Source organism: Odocoileus virginianus, chromosome 11 (assembly GCF_023699985.2).
Source record: "Odocoileus virginianus isolate 20LAN1187 ecotype Illinois chromosome 11, Ovbor_1.2, whole genome shotgun sequence".
NCBI classification, from domain to species: domain Eukaryota; kingdom Metazoa; phylum Chordata; class Mammalia; order Artiodactyla; family Cervidae; genus Odocoileus; species Odocoileus virginianus.
The window spans coordinates 25640923-25658823 of NC_069684.1; the positions used below are offsets into that span (position 1 = coordinate 25640923).

General features: G+C 42.2%; 1 protein-coding gene across 7 annotated transcripts in view; it reads left to right on the top strand.

Moving 5' to 3' along the window:
* Positions 1–525: 525 nt before the first annotated feature.
* Positions 526–17901, top strand: part of PRDM2 (PR/SET domain 2) — a 127840-nt gene continuing 110464 nt past the window's right edge. For 6 of the 7 annotated variants that reach the window (XM_070474068.1, XM_070474071.1, XM_070474074.1 and 3 more), the window contains exons 1-2: positions 599–615; positions 17545–17618. In XM_070474068.1, the coding sequence (XP_070330169.1) occupies positions 17610–17618 (9 nt within the window). In that variant the 5' untranslated portion in view covers positions 599–615; positions 17545–17609. Of the gene's footprint in view, positions 616–17544; positions 17619–17901 lie in introns of all 7 variants that reach the window. The other variant, XM_070474073.1, reaches the window with a different exon arrangement.

Consider the following 17901-nt stretch of genomic DNA (forward strand, 5'->3'; position numbering starts at 1 on the left):
AGTAGCACCCTCCCCTTGGAGCTGGATCTTTTGGGGGTAGGCTAAACTGGTCCTTTAGATAGGAGTGAAGAAAAGGGGTCTATGTTTCCTCATCTGACAGGGACTTAGTGGTGAAGCCATTTTCTTTTTCCCTCCAGGTTCTCGTAGTAACTTTCGATTGCGCAGAATCTCAAGCCTTTGGTGCAGGCAGACTGGTGGTGGCAAGCCCGGGCCTGGCCGCTGGGGTCCTCGGGGTCCCTCTGAGGGCGGCCGCGTGTCGGGACGTGTGCAGTCCTGGTCGTCGTGCCAGCGAGAACCGAGGTCGGGGCTCCCGGGCGAACACATCTCGGAGCCAGGGCGGCCCTGGTCGGGGCCCTCGGCGCATGTGAGGCCTGGGTCGGGGTCCTCCGGCGGAGGCGCGTCGGGGTCTGCGCAGTCGGGGGTCGTGGCCCTCGGCGACGGCGCGGGCGGCGCGGGTCCCGGAGGTCGCGCGGCCGGCGCCGCCCGACGTCACTTCCGACCGGAGCCAAGATGGCGGCGGCGCGGCCGCGGGCGCCGGGGCGGGCGGAGCGGTGGCAGCGGCTCGGGCGGCGGCTCTCGGCGCTCTGAGGCGCGGGGCGCGGCGGGCGCAGCCAGGTAAGAAGCAGCCAGCCAGGGCGGGTGGTTGCCGGGACGGCGGCGGGCTCCGCGCCGGGACTCCCGTCCCTGTCCGCGAGGAGCGAGGCGGCGGGAGCGACACGCCGGGGACCCGGGCGCGCAGGGCCGGGCGGGCCGGCGGGCGCGCCCCCTTCGAGGTCTCAGCGTCCCGCGCTCGCGGGGCCCCCCGCAACGAGGCGCGGCCCGCGGGCGGCCGGGGTCTGTCCTCCAGCACCGAGCACCCCGGCCCGGTCCTCCAGCGCCGAGCACCCCGGCCCGGTCTTGGGCCCCGGCGCGGGGAAGTTGTGGGGTCCGCTTTGTCGCCGTTGGTTAGCCGCGCGCCCAGCGGGGAGGACGCGGGTGGGCTGCCGGGCGGCGGCGCCGGGCGGGCGGCTGAGACTCCAGCGGGATCCCGGTCTCGGGCCCGCGAGGGTGCCCACCGGTCCCAGAACCGTTCCAGTTTCAAGTGGTCTTGCTTTTCTTTTTTTGTGTTCCAGCCGAACGTGTCTCTCACACTTGCATTCTTAATTTGTTCAGCGTTTCGCGTCTTTGTGGTTCCTAAATCCACAAAGTGTAGTTGAAGCTTGGAAACGTTCTTCCTCGATGATCCCATCACAGACCCACCGGTGTTTTTGTGTTAGACAGACAGCGCATTTCTCTCACGCATTTTGTTACCACAGATGCCCCCGAACCTATTTTTGATGGTGGCAAGTGAGACACGTAGTAGACCAAGCAGGTCAGTGTCTTTCCCCTCCCCTCCGTGGTGGCTCCCGACCCACGCGTGAGCCCCTGGCCACCTTGTGTCCAGACATGAGCTTCGGGAACAATCCCACGTCGACCTGGGGAGTCCACAGTACCGCCACTACGCAGTTGTAATTTCCCCAGAGAGAGGACATGCGTGCCCCTCATCTTCCATTGAGCGTTGTGTTGGGGTTTTGGTTTTATTTCAGAACGCCTTTTGGTGAATCCCAGTTAAATCTTTTAAATCCTTCTGATCAGACACTAAAATGGCCCTACCCAGAAGGCGATTAAAATATTAAAGTTTTTGTTTACTACAGGTTCATTGTTAAAAGCAGTCACAGTCTTCTAACAACAAACAGACCCTTTCAGTGGTTCTCTTAAGATGCCAGAGTTCATCTCAATTTGATCAGTTAGTTGCATGAAAGTATGTTGGGGAAATGTAGGCCTTTAAACATTTTTTAAAAACATGTTATGAAATGTGCTGTACAGATATTAAGGAGGAGGAACTGAGAGACATATTGTATGTTCCTTTTTAGTAGGGTCTTGTTTTTGAGGTGGCATGCAGCTGCCCCTTCATTCTCCTGTAAGCTTCCTTACAAACACTCATTTGCCCACATTGTTTACACGTAGAATCTCAGTATAGCCTCGAGAGGATCTTTAAAGATAGTCCAGCTCCCTCATTTCAAGCATTGGAAACTGAGATTGAAACATAATGGGACTGATGTTTGTTCACAGCTTCTAGTATTCCAGGGCTCTTTTTACACATCTTTTTTGGTTTGGTTTAAATAAGTTAATATATTTGAAGTGCTTAGAAAATCACCAAGTGCATAATCAAAGCGCTCAGTAGAGGTTCGTTTTTGTTGATTCTGAAGATGGCTTTTTTCATTGAAAAGTCGGCAGGTTCACATTTGTTTTTTCTCATTTTGTGGACAGTTCCTGAAACAATTGGGCGTAAATCTGTAATAACGTGTTAGTTTTGTAAGTACAAAATGGAACAAAAGATTCTCACTCTAGGACAGTTTGAAAATGGAGAAAAACACAAAGAAGAAATAGAAATAGACCATTCCCTTCCCGCTCAGATAACCACTGTGAACACTTTGGCAGACCTCTTCTTACTGTTTCTTGGTGTGCGTGTGTGTATTTTCTTTCCTTGTTTATATTTATTCACTTCTATATGTTTGCACTTTGTACAGGATAGATATCATATGCTATATATTGTTTGTAATCTCTCTTCCTTTATGATATTGTGAGCATGTATTCATGCCACTAAATCTTCAATGCGATTTTTAATGGCCATATTTTATAGGGTGGGCCATAATTTATTTATCAATTCCATATTGATCAGTAAGGTTTCAACAGCTTGAGATTTTCTTTTTGTTAAGGTTTGTTTAAAAGTTTTTCTATTGCGGATTTTTAAGCCCTGTCATCTTTTTAAGATAACGTGAAAAATGTAAATTCTGTTTTTTAGCCTCTAAAGACTCATTTTTCCTGCCAGTGCAGTTTGAAGAAATAGCACTCCATTTCAGCTCCGTTTTATTCTCCTTCAGCTGGGTCTGTGCAGTTACATACATATATCTGCACGAATATTCTTTTGATGATTATTTTACCTTAGATGTTTGTTTATTCATGGGACTGTTTCTTTAAGCTGCCCATCTCTTTTCAAGTTCCAGATCTGATTTACAAACCTTTTAAGTCCTGTTAAATCATAGACTTTCCGGGATGGAAAGCACCTTAGGTTATTTACTATTTTCATGTCTTCTGACTTGCTTTTCATGCTATTTTTAGTCCTCCCACAGAAGAAAAAAAAGCCCGTGGGCTGCGTTAGAAAACTCCTTAGTGGGGAGCAAAGAGGGAGTAGGTGGACAGTGGGGGGAAATTGTCAAGCTTGTTTGGCAACATGTAGATCCAGGGAGTTTCCAGGTGATGGGGATGTTACCCGACAGTGGTGACTGCTGATCCTGCTGACATCTGTCCAGGGCTGTGCAGTTTGCCTAGAGCTTATCAGCTATGCCCTCGCTCCTCTGAGCGTTTGCTTAGAGGTCTGGGATACTGTTCTGGCCCTCTCCTTCTGAAATTAGATGCTTATACTTATAGCCGATAAAATCATCTTCATAGGGTGACTGAAAGTAGTACTTAGATCCCATTGAAACAAGGTTTCTTAACCTTAGCATGGTTGTGGGGCTGGATCATTCTTTGTCGTGGGAGCTGTCCTGTACCCTGTAGGATATTTGGCAGCGTCCCTGACCTTTGCCCACCAGATGCCACTGGCACCTCCCCTCCCCCCCCCCCCAAGTTGTGACAATCCATAAATCCTCCAGACGTTGTAAGATGTCCCTTTAGGGCAAAATCACCCCAGTTTTTAGCCACTGCTTTAAAGGAAGGCCCATCTCACTGGATGGTTGAATAATAGAAACAGTTAATGAAATCTCTTTAGTTGAAGAACTGTAAGAATATATGCCACATGGTTCATGTGAAGTTCCCCTTGAAGCCAGGGAACAGGCTTCCTACAGGTGGAAGTTCTTTTCCTGAGGTTGGTTTTATGACTTTGTCCATTTAATTTTTTATTTTATTTTTTTAAAATCTTTTGGCTTTGCTGTATGGCATGTAGGCTCTTTGTTCCTCCATGAGGGATTGAACCCATGCCTCATTGAACCCAATGCAGAGTCTTAACCATTGTACCACCAGGGCAGTCCCGATTTTATGACTTTGTTGAATGGTCACTTTCGGCAGTTTTGATTTGGTGCCCCTTTCAAGGCAAGAGATAAAGGAACTTGAGGTAACGTGGAAACTATGGAGTGGTTTTCCTGATATAGGATCAGCATTCCAAGTATGTAGATTAAATTATTATGAACTTTAAATTTTCATGGAACTGAAACATGGTGAATAATTTAAGCTTGTGGTCTATTATACTGAATAGGACAAAAACAGTGGTCTTTTCTTCTAGAAAATGGAACTTGGTGGAGCAGCCCCTTGAAAATTGCAGGAAGAAGCCTAACTAATTTTTCTAAAATTTCCTTAAAAAAAAAAAAACAAACACACACAATTCAGGGTTATGAACTGAAAGTGAAAAGTTTGTCCTGAAAAAATAAAGTTTACGTTTGCAGTGTTTAGCTAACTTTACTACTTTATAACTTAAAGATAGGTTATTGATATTCGTGACAAACCTGCACCTTCCCATAGAGGGGAAAATATTAAGTTGTCAAATCTTTATTTGACTTCTTTAAAAGAATAGATAGTATGGATTGAATTTTTATCATGGCATAAGTAATCTTTAATAAGTTGTAATAATAGTAATAATAGTAATGTTAGAACTCACTGATAAAACAAAAAAAGAGGCGCTCTTGAACCACATTTGATAATGGAGTTGTTTTCTGAATGACAGGATATCTGAATGTACAGAATCACATTCATTCACTGGAATGAATGCTTGTGTCATTTAACTATTCTTTTTTAAAGAGAATGCCTTTCTTTCCCCACCTCCACTTCCCTGAAGCATGAATTAGAGTTATTGTATGTAATAAATCTGGTTCATTTGGAGTGAAATATGCTTATAATATTTTTCTCAGTACCGTATAATATTTTTTCTTAGATTCTTGGTTCATGTCATCTACTCTGTTTTCATTTATTAGTCCTTTGGAACATGCAACTGAATACTTATGTATTTGCCAGCCATTTCGGTGAAAAGAATATTTTGTACCTCTTGTAATAAATCTTATGATAGGCTTTGCTTTGAAAGAGCTAAATTACTTCTTGGCATAGCTTGCCTGAAATATGGAAAGCAAAGTGCAACTGTTAGTTTGATTACAATGGGCAGCCTGTCTGGAAATTGGTAAAACCTACAGATTTTACATGTGCTTATATGTAGTTCCACTAAAACTACGGTAAATTCTGGTGGGAAAATTATGTAGCATTTTCAAGTAATTTAAATGATGCCATCAATATTTGAAAAGAGTTGTGAGATTCATCAGCGCTTATTATATACAAGTATGAATGCCGCACATTTCACAAGGCCTTTTTAAGACCACGTAAATTAAGCATACATTGGAGGATCAGTATGAAAACTAGAACCTAAATGTTTCCTGTTCCATGAGACTTATTTTAGGGCCTTTGCCATCATCCTGCAAGGCCTAATATTAAAGTATACCTAAAAGAAGGCATTTTAAAAAGGAAGAACTCTTAGGATAGACGTGTGAATCTCTGTTAACTCTTGTTAAGAGGTTGTTGAGCAGCTCAATTCCCTTGTTTTGGGAGATGAATATTGTGTCAGTGCAATTCTTTGCTAATAGAGTGCTGCCTCAATATACAGAATGAACTATATCCCAGGTACGTACAGGACGGCATTATTTCTGGCAGTGGGAAGGGTAAGACAGTTTCCTCTCTCTCCTCTTTGTATTTGAAAAGTGAGTACAGTGATTACCTCTGTCTTTTTTTTGGATTTTTTAAGATGAACAGATGAATATGTGAGCAAGCAATTTGAGATTCTTCAGGTTTTTCAAAAACAATACTAGCATTTTGCTTAGTTTTTTTTTTCCTTAATAGGTATTGAGGGTTGTTGTTCTTTAGTCGCTAAGTCATGTCTGACTCTTTCGCAACCTGTGGACAGTAGCCAGCCAGGCCCCTCTGTCCATGGCATTTCCCAGGCAAGAACCCTGGAGTGGGTTGCCATTTCCTTGTCCAGGGAGTATTCCCCAACCAGGACCCAGCCCACATCTGCACTGGCCGGTGGATTCTCTGCCACTGAGCCACCAGGGAAGCCCATTGAAGGCTAATGTGGCACAAGGGTTTCTCGGAAGAGAAATCCTTCCAAGTTACTTCTGAGTTCTGAAGTTTTTTTGCTTCTCTCATCCTCCGTCTACTGAACATGGTGAAAGGGGAAACTTTTTTCCTGCTTGCTTCCATGCCTTTCACAAAGCCCAATCCTTTGTCTTCGACACTCTTGCTGGGTATTTTTTCCCTTGGTATTTCCTCTGTCCCTGGGTCTTCCCCTGGTGGCTCAGAAGGTAAAGAATCTGCCTGCAGTGCAGGAGACCCGGGTTCAATCCCTGGGTCAGGAAGATTCCCTGGAGAAGGGAATGGCTACCCATTTCAGTATTCCTGCCTGGAGAATTCTATGGACAGAGGAGCCCGGTGGGCAACAGTCCGTGGGGTCGCAGAGTCAGACACAACTCAGCGACTAACTTTCCTCTGTCCCTGGGCACCCGCTTGTGGCTGAAGACTTCTAAATCTCAGTCCCCCTCCTTGAAGATAGTCTGTGCTGGGACTTTTTCCCCGGTTTGATGGATGTGGCTTTCCGTGGATGTCTGGCCCCTCCTCTCAGAGTCTCTAAAATGGAACTCACCACCTTCCACTTAAATGCTACCCGTACTCCTGGCTTATCGGTCTTTAAAATACATTCATTCTTCTTGTCAGTCACATTCCAGATTTTGTTGAACTCATCTTCACCGTCTCTTTTTTACCTTGTGTTAGGTTAGAAAACACATTCTGTTCATTCTTCCTCTGTAGCATTAGTTACATTTTTCGTTTCTTTTCCGATATCATCAGGGTATCAAAGGTTTATTGCTTATCATCCAGATTCTTAGCCGGCTTGCCTGGCCCCAGTCTTTCTGGCTGCCCTTTCCTCTCCTGCCTCCTCACTCTTAACCTGTCAGTTTAACCTTCCTACACTGTTAGGCCTCACTTGGTTTGTGGCAGTTCTCAGAAACTTTTCTGGGGCGTGTTACCCACCTCAGGGCAAAGCTGCCCTCCTGATGGGCAGCCCTAGAAGCAGGCTGTTTCCCTGGGCTCCTCCTGCCTGCGCGCATTCACTGGCTCTGCTTTTAAGAAAATCCCTGTTTTCATCTTTCTCTAAAGACCCTCAGGGCTTGTGTCAGGAGGGGGGTGGCTGGATACTGACTTCTCCTTCACTGTCTTTGAGGAAGGTTTCCTACAGGTCAAGTTTACTTTTAACCTGGAACTCAGACACCACCCGTTATGCTGGGAAAGATTGAAGGCAGGAGGAGGAGGGGCCAACAGAGAATGAGATGGTTGGATGGTATTACTGACTCAGTGGACATGATTTGAGGAAACTCTGGGAGATGGTGAAGGACAGGGAAGCCTGGCGTGCTGGCGTCAGTGGGGTCACAGAGAGTCAGACACAACTGAGCGACTGAAGAACAACAACAGATGCCCCAAGAACTGTCCCATTGAGGCGGGACAGAACTGCGGTGCTTGGCGCAGACCCTGACTTGAGGGGCACTGTCTGGCTTACTCCAGCCGGTGGCACCAAGAGGTGGTCCTTCATCCTCTGTGTCATACATTGAGGCCCTGGGTAGGGGGAGGCGGTCCTCTTTACCTTGAAATAAGAACCACTAATTATTCATTTTGAGAAAATGTGTTGTTCCGTTACTGAGTCGTGGAGAAGTTGAGGAAACATACTTTTCTTTAAACAATAAAAATTCATATATGTATAAGAGCTTCTTAAACTGTAGAGCAGTACACAAATACCACTCTGCAAACAGTTTTTGTTGTTGTTTAGTCGCTAAGTCATGTCCACCTCTTTTGCCACCCCATGAACTGTAGCCTGCCACGTTCCTCTGTCCATGGGGTTTCTCAGGCAAGAATACTGGAGTGGGTTGCCATTTCCTTCTTCAGGGGATCTTCCCAACCCGGGGATCAAACCCAGATCTCCTGCATTGGCAGGCAGATTCTTTACCAGTGAGCCACCAGGGAAGCCCTTGCAAACAGTAGGTGTTGCTGTTACTTTAAAATGCTGTTGAGACTAGAAATAGTTACATATTTAGAGGATAGACTCCAAATTTCAGGTTTCATTTAAAGTAGAAGATTCACTCCCTACCAAAATAATAATAAACTCTTGGGAGAAAATCTCAAGAAATGCATTGATTGTTGACCCTGGCATCTTAGCAAAATATAGTTATTACTCTTATCTGGTGTACCTTGTAATTTTGCTATAGGTTGTTCACTTACTAGTTTCAGAAGTCTCCTTGTCATTTATGTGTAGTCTGTGGAGGGTGAGTTTTCCTATATACTTTATTGTATAGGAGAAACCAGAAAGCCTCTGAGCAGCCACTTGTAAGATGACTATATTGATGCTTAGATTTGAAAAGATGCATACTTGAGTGGCAAGACCAGTCCCTTATAGTACTGAAGCTTTGATCCCCTTTACAGAAAATGCACAAGTATTTTGCAGGGTTCCTGAAAGTCCCTCAGTTTTTAATTTTTAATCACATCAGTTACATCTGCATTGGGAACTCCACTGGAAGAACAGTAACTCAAAGGGGTTAATTGGGAGTTCATTTTATTTGGGGAATTGTCAAGTGAGCTGTCATGGGGCAACTGCTTGTAGAAAGTCTGTGTTTGAGTTAGAAGCTTGGCATTTGAGTGTGAGAAAAGAATCAGCTTAATTTTCCTTGTATAATAATTTAAAGTTTTTATTCAACTAACATGGGAAAATGTTACAAAAGCATCATTTTATAGGAAATTCTTTGAGTTTAATGCTGTTTTGCAAAATATATGGAGAATATATAGTCAACAGTTGGTTAGTCATAATTTTCAGCTGAGAGATGGGAATTGTAATAATGATCTTGAATCTGTGCATAGTTCTCATCAGACAGCAGAGACTGACTAGAAAGCATTTGTAGAATTTTTGTAGAAACCCAAAACAAAACCTAAAAGTTTTGATGTAGTAAACTACATGTTCAGCATAATATAATGACATAGGTGTATGCATTGAATCAAAAGAATAAGAAAGTGAAAGTTGTTCAGTCATGTCCAATTCTTTGTGACTGCATTAACTGTACAATCCATGGAATTCTCCAGGCCAGAATACTGGAGTGGGTAGCCCTTTCCCTTCTCCAGGGGATCTTCCCAACCCAGGGATTGAACTCAGGTCTCCCACATTGCAGGTGGATTCTTTACCAGCTGAGCCACCAGGGAAGCCTTTTCACTTTCACTTTAGAGAGTGCATGTGATAGCCATCCCGAACATTACCAGGTAAATGATAAATAATGAGCACTTGCTACACATTTATTGCTAGGTCTTTATTAGTGAATGCTTGGAGAGGTGTTTCTTGAAATTTTTCCCTTTTTTTTTTTTTTTTCTTCTTCAAGTAAAGGAGAGAGATTCTAGGGGACGAAAAGGCTCCTAGAGTGCCATAATCTAAATTTGGATTCATATTACTCTCCTAGTTTATCTGCAGGTCTCTTATTAAACATTCTACTATGGTGTTGTTTAACTTAGAGATATTTCAAACAAAAGTAATCAACCTCATCCCATCAGAGCTCTGTGGCTCTAAAGTCATTCAAAACAGCAGACCTTCTCAACTTGCTCTCACTTCTGGGGGAACTGTGTTGTCAATATCAAGTTCTCCTGTGTTGTGTTAGTTGCTCAGTCGTGTCTGACCCTTTGCTCTCTGTGAACTGTAGCCCATCAGGCTCCAATGTTCCTGTAATTTCCCAGACAGGAATACTGGAGTGGGTTGCCATTTCCTTCTCCAGGGGATCTTCCCAACCCAGGAATTGAACCCAGGTCTCCTGCATTGTCGGCAGATTCTTCACCATCTGAGCTACCAGGGAGCCCATCAAGTTCTACCTGGAGTAAATTCTCTAAACTCTGCTGCCTTAGGTCAGGACACTCTACTCTATGAATTTGGGGAATCAGGCCCTGGGATATTTGTGGTTTTCAGGGTATCACAGAGGAAATGGGATAAATTACTGATTTATTTGTGAGAATTAAGTTCTTTATATCTCTTAATTACACTTGAGTTTGGGAAATTCCTCTCTTGATGTGCTCTGTTATACTATTGCTTTTTGCCTTGGCCAGAAATCATTCTAGAGGGTGAGAGGCATGAGCAGTTTCAAGGTGTAATAGTTCATATTGTCCGATTTACCAAAGGGTTATTACCTGATAGCTCAGTTGGTAAAGAATCCGCCTGCAATGCAGGAGACCCTGGTTTAATTCCTGGGTCTGGAAGATTCGCTGGAGAGGGAAAAGGCTACTCACTGCAGTATTCTTGGGCTTCCATGGTGGCTCAGCTGGTAAAGAATCCGCCCGCAATGCGGGAAACCTGGGTTTGATTCCTGGGTTGGGAAGATCCCGTGGAGAAGGGAAAGGCTACCCACTCCAGTATTCTGGCCTGGAGAATTCCAGGGACTGTGTAGTCCATGAGGTCGCAGAGTTGGACACGACTGAGTGACTTTTACTTTAGTCACCAAAGGGTTGCCAAATCTTTGCTGTATTCTCAAATCTGTTTTTTCCTCTTCACACACACACACACACACACACGCCTTATGAAAGTGATAAACCTACCAGTTTTAATTGTTCACTTTAGCTTATTTAATTTGGTGACATAGTCTTGTCTTTTTAAAGGAAAGTTGGGGGTTTATTTTTCATTGTGAAACTAAATGTTCTGGATGATTATTCTAGTGAAATTTTATGTATTATTTTAGAAAAGGAAAATGAATGACTTCATTTAGCAAATTCCTAGACAGATTCAGTATTTATGAATTATGTGATTATTCCTAATCCCCAAAAATGGATGCTAAATGTTTTCATGTCGATAGCTAGAGTTTATAAATTGTAACTTGGTGATTCCATTCTTCTGGTAGGAATTGTGAATGGTAGTTTTTGATAGTACATTAGCTGTGTTTGTTAATGAAAACTCCCTTTGAGAAGTTGGCGTGCTTTGGATATTTTAATTATTTTTCTAAAAGTTTCTGGGGACTGCAAGAATCTTTTGGTCAGAGAAAGTTAAGATTCACAGTGTAAACCTGTAAATCTGCTCTGCTAAAAGGTTGATCATCTCGGTGTTTGCCACAGTGATATTCATTTACCATGAGAGATCTGCTTTATGTAGTGATTAGTTTTAGAATTATTTTTCTTTTCTTATGTAGGTCATAAACGTTCCAAGACTTCTTTTACAAAATGATATTTTTAAAACCTCTTTTTTTGCTTTTAGCCCATGTTTTCACCATATTTTTGATTTTTAAAATTTTGCTGCGGTCATGCCAGTTCTCTTATTTCTATTTTACTATTTGTCCATAAATTATGTGTTGCTCTCTGAGTCTTGAAAGTTAGTTTCTTCTGAGTCTTGTTGTTGTTCAGTCGCTAGGTTGTGTCTGACCCTTGGACTGTAGCACGCCAGGCTTCCCTGTCCTTCACTATCTCCTGGAGTTTGCTCAGATTCATGTCCATTGAGTCAATGATGCCATCCAATCATCTCATTCTCTCGCCCCCTTCTCTTCCTGCCTCAGTCTTTCCCAGCATCAGAATCTGTATGAGTCAGCTCTTCCCATCAGGTGGCCAAAATAGTGGAGATTCACTTTCAGCATCAGTCCTTCCAATGAACACCCAGGACTGATCTTCTTTAGGATGGACTGGTTGGATCTCCTTGCAGTCCAAGGAACTCTCAAGAATCTTCTCCAACACCACAGCTCAAAAGCATCAATTCTTTGGCACTCAGCTTTATTTATGGTCCAACTCTCACATCCATACATGACTACTGGAAGAACCATAGCTTTGACTAGACAGACCTTTGTCAGCAAAGTAACATCTCTGCCTTTTAATATGCTGTATAATTGGTCATAGCTGGTTAGTTGCTATCATGTGAAATGAGCACAATTTTATGGTAGTTTGAACATTGTTTGGCATTTTCTTTCTTTGCGATTACAATAAAGACTGACCTTTTCCAATCTTTATGTTACAATGTGGCATTTGTAATCTAAGAAAATAATTATAACATTAGTGGCCTCTAAGTGAATAATTTATTTTCCATATAGCCCCCAAACCTAAATTGAGTCAAAAGAAAAGACCCTGATGCTGGGAAAGGTTGAAGGCAAGAGGAGAAGGGGATGACAGAAAATGAGATGGTTAGATGGCATCGCTGACTTGATGGACATGAGTTTGAGCAGGCTCCAGGAGTTGGTGATGCCAGGTGTGCTGCAGTCCATGGGGTTGCAAAGAGTTGGACAGGACTGAGCGACTGAACTGAACTGAATATCAGTAACTTATAGGTGGGCTTCCCAGGTGGCGCTAGTGGTAAAGAACCGCCTGCAGTGTAGGAGACATAAGAGGCACCATTTCGTTCCCTGGGTAGGGAAGGTCCCCTGGAGGAGGGCATGACAACCCACTTCAGTTTTCTTGCCTGGAGAATCCCATTGTCAGAGGAGCCTGGCAGGCTACAAAGTGGGGTTGTGAAGAGTCAGTCAGACACAACTCAAGTAACTTAGCATGCACATAGTGAATGTGCAAATCAAATATTTATATTCCTAATTCTTTGCCCTTCCTCTCAGACTTAGACTAGTCTTAAAGAATCTGCTATTGCTTTTTCTTTAAAGCAATATTCATATTGTTTTGTAGGCTTCACAAGTCTACAAAGGACAGATAGAACAGTTTGATGTGTTATATGTATTGCATTAATGTTAGTCTGTGTCTGTCTTTTGTTTGATCTGCCTTATCTCAGATGATGTGATAGAAGTATGGCTGGGCCTGCAGGGATGGTCTGACCCTGGAACTGCCTGTTTCTATGGGGTTTCCTGCATATTTCTAGATTTTCTGGTCTCTGGCTGCCAAGTCAGATGACAGCAGGGTAATAGTTGTTCAGATTGTCTTGATCTTCTAAGGGACCAGTATTTGAATAAAGACCCTCCTAATTATTTTATTGTTGCTGTATTCATACTGATCATGTATAGTTAAATCATCTTTATGATATTACTAAATTAAGTATTTGTACAGATGATTTGTCCTAGAATTTGGAAGCAGTATCTCGAAAAGTTAAGTATATGTATGTTATTAAAACCTTGGATCAGTAAAATCAAGATCAGACTTTTAGTTTTCTAAGAGTATGTGCTGTTAGTGAAGTATATTTGGTGATAGAAATTCACATGCTTTAAATTTGTGAATCTGTCTAATGTAGTTTATCTGAAAAACATCAGCAGGTGGAATGGAAGGAAATGTAGACATTTTAAAGAAGGTTTGGTCAGGCATAGAAATCCAAACAAGAAACTAAGAATCTATGGTCAGAAAAGTCCAGGATTTTAAGTTTTTCATTATTTACTACTGGAAAATTGGAGGCACTTAATTATTAAGCATTTTATTTAAAGTTTGATAGAATTCCTCAGTTTCAGTGGTAGGTGTGGAAAGATTCCTCTTGGCCACTACACTGATATGATTGATACTTCAAGTTACCATGTTTGATAAAACACAGACCCTGAGATAACTGTGTTAGAAAGCTGAGTATATAAATCAGTGCTGTTAAAGTCAACACTGAATGTAAAAGTTATGTAGAACTGCCATGCACTTCCACAGGGGTTTTGCAATCCTGGAGGAATCTTAGGGAAGTTATTCAAATAACAGAATTTCAAATCTATAGTTACTTTAAAATGTATTATCATAGTGCAACCAGTACATGATTACTACAGTTCAGAGGTTCTCCACCAGAAGAGGATCTGAGGATGTGTGTGTGGGTAGCTTTGGTTGTCAAGATGCTCAGAGGGAGCTGCTGGCATTGATTTCGCAGTGCAGAGCTAAGTGGCCTTAATGAAAGGAACAGTCCCACACTGGAGTGAGTACTTAGCTCAAAATGCAATGGTCCTGTGTTGAGAGGCACTGCCAAAATCTTAGTTCTTTTCTTGTAACATCTCCTGTTTCTAGTGTAGTTTAATATCCTAATTTAAAATATCATTTGAGAAGTCTGTGTTAGATTTGCAATGTTTTTGATTATTGTAATATATTTTAGATATACAATCTGATAATGTTGTGAGTCAGGAAAGAGAAAGAAAAAAAAAAAAGAAGGTCTTGGTTTTAGCAATTAGGATTAGAAGTGATGGAGAGGAGGGTCCAAGCATACAGCATCAAGAATAAATAGTGAACCCTTAAAGATGTTAAGATCCTTCTAGTTTCTGGAAAGAAATGATACTGTTGCTGCTATTTAGTCGCTAAATTGTGTCTGACTCTTTGTGACCCCATGAACTGTAGCCTGCCAGGCCCCTCTGTTCATGGGATTTCCCAGGCAAGAATATTGGAGTGGGTTGCCATTTCCTTCTCCAGGGGATCTTCCCGACCCAGGGAGCGAACCCTCATCTCCTGCGTTGGCAGGCTGGTTCTTTACCACTGAGCACCAGGGAAGCCTGAAGAAAGGATGCTGCTGCTGCTCTTAAGTCGCTTCAGTTGTGTCCGACTCTGTGCGACCCCAGAGACGGCAGCCCACCAGGCTCCTCTGTCCCTGGGATTCTCCAGGCAAGGACACTGAAATGGGCTGCCATTTCCTTCTCCAGTGTGTGAAAGTGAAGCCGCTCAGTCGGGTCCAACTCTTAGCAACCGCATGGACTGCAGTCCACCAGGCTCCTCCATCCATGGGAATTTCCAGGCAAGAGCACTGGAGTGTGGGTTGCCATTGCCTTCTCCGGAAGAAAGGATGAATGCCGTCTAATTTGGACAGAGAGGGAACAGACAATGTAGAAAGTCAGATTATTATTAACTCATGTAACAATCTGAATTACAAGTTTCTTATTAAAAAGTTGAGATTCATTGAAATAAATGAAAGAGTAAGATGTTTTAAGTACTTTAATATTTTAGCTATTCATTTTTAGATGTCACAGTATCTGAGTTGTTTGGTTTGTGCCTGTGAGCTAGCAACTATGAAAGGGGAGGAAAAGGGAGGGAAAATATATTAAATAAAGAGGGAAAATAAGTGAAAAGCAGATGGAAAGAAGGAGGTAGCTTCTCAGAAAATGGCTGCTCTATCCTTCCATGTCCTTAAGATGAAAACCCTGGTGTCATCTTTGACTTCCTCTTCTTTTTTCATACATAGCATCAAATCTGGTGCAGATCCTGGGGACTCTGTTTTAAAAATACATCAGGATCCACTGACTTCTCACATCTCTGCTACCTGGGCCAAGGCCCCATCATCTCTTGCCTAGATGGGGACATTAGCTTCCTAAGAGGTCTGCTTGCTTCCACCCTGTTCCCTTACAGTCTCCTTTTAAATCTGTGTCACACTAGGTTGCTTCTGCCACCTTAAGCCTCCCAGTGGCTTTCCATCTCTGGATGAAAAAGCTGTAGCCATTCTGGTGAACAGTGCTTACCTTGCAAAGCCTATGCTCAAGTCTGTCTCTCCTGTTCCCCACCCCACCCTGTGTTTGGCCTGCACTTGGCCTCTCGTCTGCTGTGTACAGTCTTATCCTCATGATGCTTCTCCTCCATCCCTTGTTGACCCTCACCTCCTCACCTTCTGCCTCCTCAGTGAGGCCTTCTCCGACCATGCGATGGATTCACTGGCCAGTGTTGAGATAGAGATTATAATCCCTGTCTCCCTCTCCACGTGCCTGTTTTTCTCTAAAGCACTTTGATTATCTGACACACTACACATTTTGCTTGCTTATTTGTTAGAGGGCAGGGATCTGTCTGCTCACTGCTCAGAAGCAGAGCTTAACATGTAGTAGGTGCAAGGTGAGGCAGAAATAAAAAGCTGGTGAAATATGGTTCAGAAGCCATAGCAGAAACCAAAGTTACCGAGTAATTTTAGCTTCCTTGAATCTCTGTCATTAGTTGAGAAACTAATCTTGTGAAAATTAACTGAGCTGGTTTATGTGACGGTAGCCCAGAGCCTGCTTGTCTTAGAAGAAGCTTCATAATGATAATCAATGATTCTTGCGAGAAGGAAAAGACAGAGCAAAGGAAATGGTAAAACATCTTTCCAAAGATCTTTCTCATTAAAACATTTGCATTTTACTACAGGGGTTTTTTTGTTCTCTCCCAAAGCTAGTTCTTCATGACCAGTGTTAGTAAATTAGTGAGAGGGTAGGTGAAATCCCTGCCATTTCTTTCACTCCTGGGTGCCCCAGGTGTCACCAGGGCCCTCCTGGTGGAACTGTGTAGCCGTATTAGAAAAGGATTAATTTCAGTGGAGAATATGTATGCCAAAGAAGGACATGTTAAATGTATGTGAGAAAGATGCTGAATATTAAAAAGTTAAAGGAATGAACTTCCTGGCTTAATTACCAATTTTCTGAAATCATATTCACTGCATATTTACTTCTGCAGAGTGTATATTGATTAGGCTAGCACTGAACTTTCTAACAAACTGCAAGTTGTCAAATACCTTACCTGTGCCAGTTATGAATAAAAACTAGTTCAGGTGACTAGGCCTTAACTTAAATATAGTGCCTTTGATTGTTAAAGGTGTTCAGGTGAGTGTGGCTAAAGAACTCAAGGAGAAAAACCTGAAATAATCCTTATTAATGAAATGGGGAGAAATGTCAAAGCACTGTTCTTAATGATAGGGGCAGGCTGTATGTTTTAGGATGAAGAATGTCCCTAAGTTATAATTTCCTTGGGGTATTAGCAGTTAGAATGTGAAGTTACAATGTGAATCTTGGAAAGAAACATGAATGTAGGTAAATCCGTGAAGAAATAGAATTCTACTTAATGATGTGTATGTATGCATGATGAAAACAAGAATATTACAGTGGCAGTGCTGCTTTCATGATTTCCATATATTATGAATGACTCCTGAGATAACGTTGCAGAAAGGACTGTCTTCAGAGATTGTTCTTTAGAAACAAGTATGTCATTTGCATTTGCAAGAAATAATTCTGTCTTCCCGTCCCTATACTATGAATAAATTGAAGAAAAATTTTAAAGGAGTAATTGTAGTTCTTTCCAAACAGCTTTTATTAAAATACTTGCATTTTACTACAAGGTTTCCATTCTTTTTCTCAAAGAGAAATCTCCATGGAAATGTTAGTAAACTCACCCTTTCTACTTCAAGAACTTGAAAAAATAATGTATAGGGGTCTAATTGTGTTTGTATTCAACACAGTATTGATATAAGTCAAAGAAGAACCTTTACATTGCTTAATAAATTACTCAGCACTGCTTTGTGTTTCTACTAACAAAGCTCATTTATTTCTTCTTAGGCATGCTTCAGTTCCAAAGCAAAAATTTGATGTCATTCTAATGAGTCTGCTTTCAATTGTAGAGTACAATGAAGCCCCAGTAAAGGATAGTAAGACATCTATTTTATTGTAGATAATAAATCTGCAAAGTAAGTTCTTAGCCTAGATTGAAGTTGATCTAGCATGGAGTTGCTTTGTGAATAGTTCTTTGAGCAGACTCTACAGTTCTGTATGTGGTTTTAAATCACTGTAAATTTGTAGGCAGGTACATATCACAATTGTCTGTTTTTCTTTTTAGGGCTCATGTAATCAAAGAAGTTTCTTTGTTGTGTGTATCTTTTCAGAACACAACAGGAATTGAAAATGAATCAGGTGAGTTTAAAAATAAGAATTTATACAAATACATTATCTAGATGTTAGACCAGTTCTTGATTTTTAAAAGACAGTAACACACACCTTCATTCCTCCTAGATTTTCGTTTCTATTGCTTAATACCATTCATTAGTTCATCATTTTCATAGTGTGTGTTCGTGGAATGGAGTGTGCATTGTCTTGCCGTGAGTTGGCGTTTCTGTGGAATTCTTAGGGACCTTAGTTCAGACTTACTTTTTTTCTTTTTTGCTTTCCCTGGTGTTATTTTGTTTTTGTTTTGAAG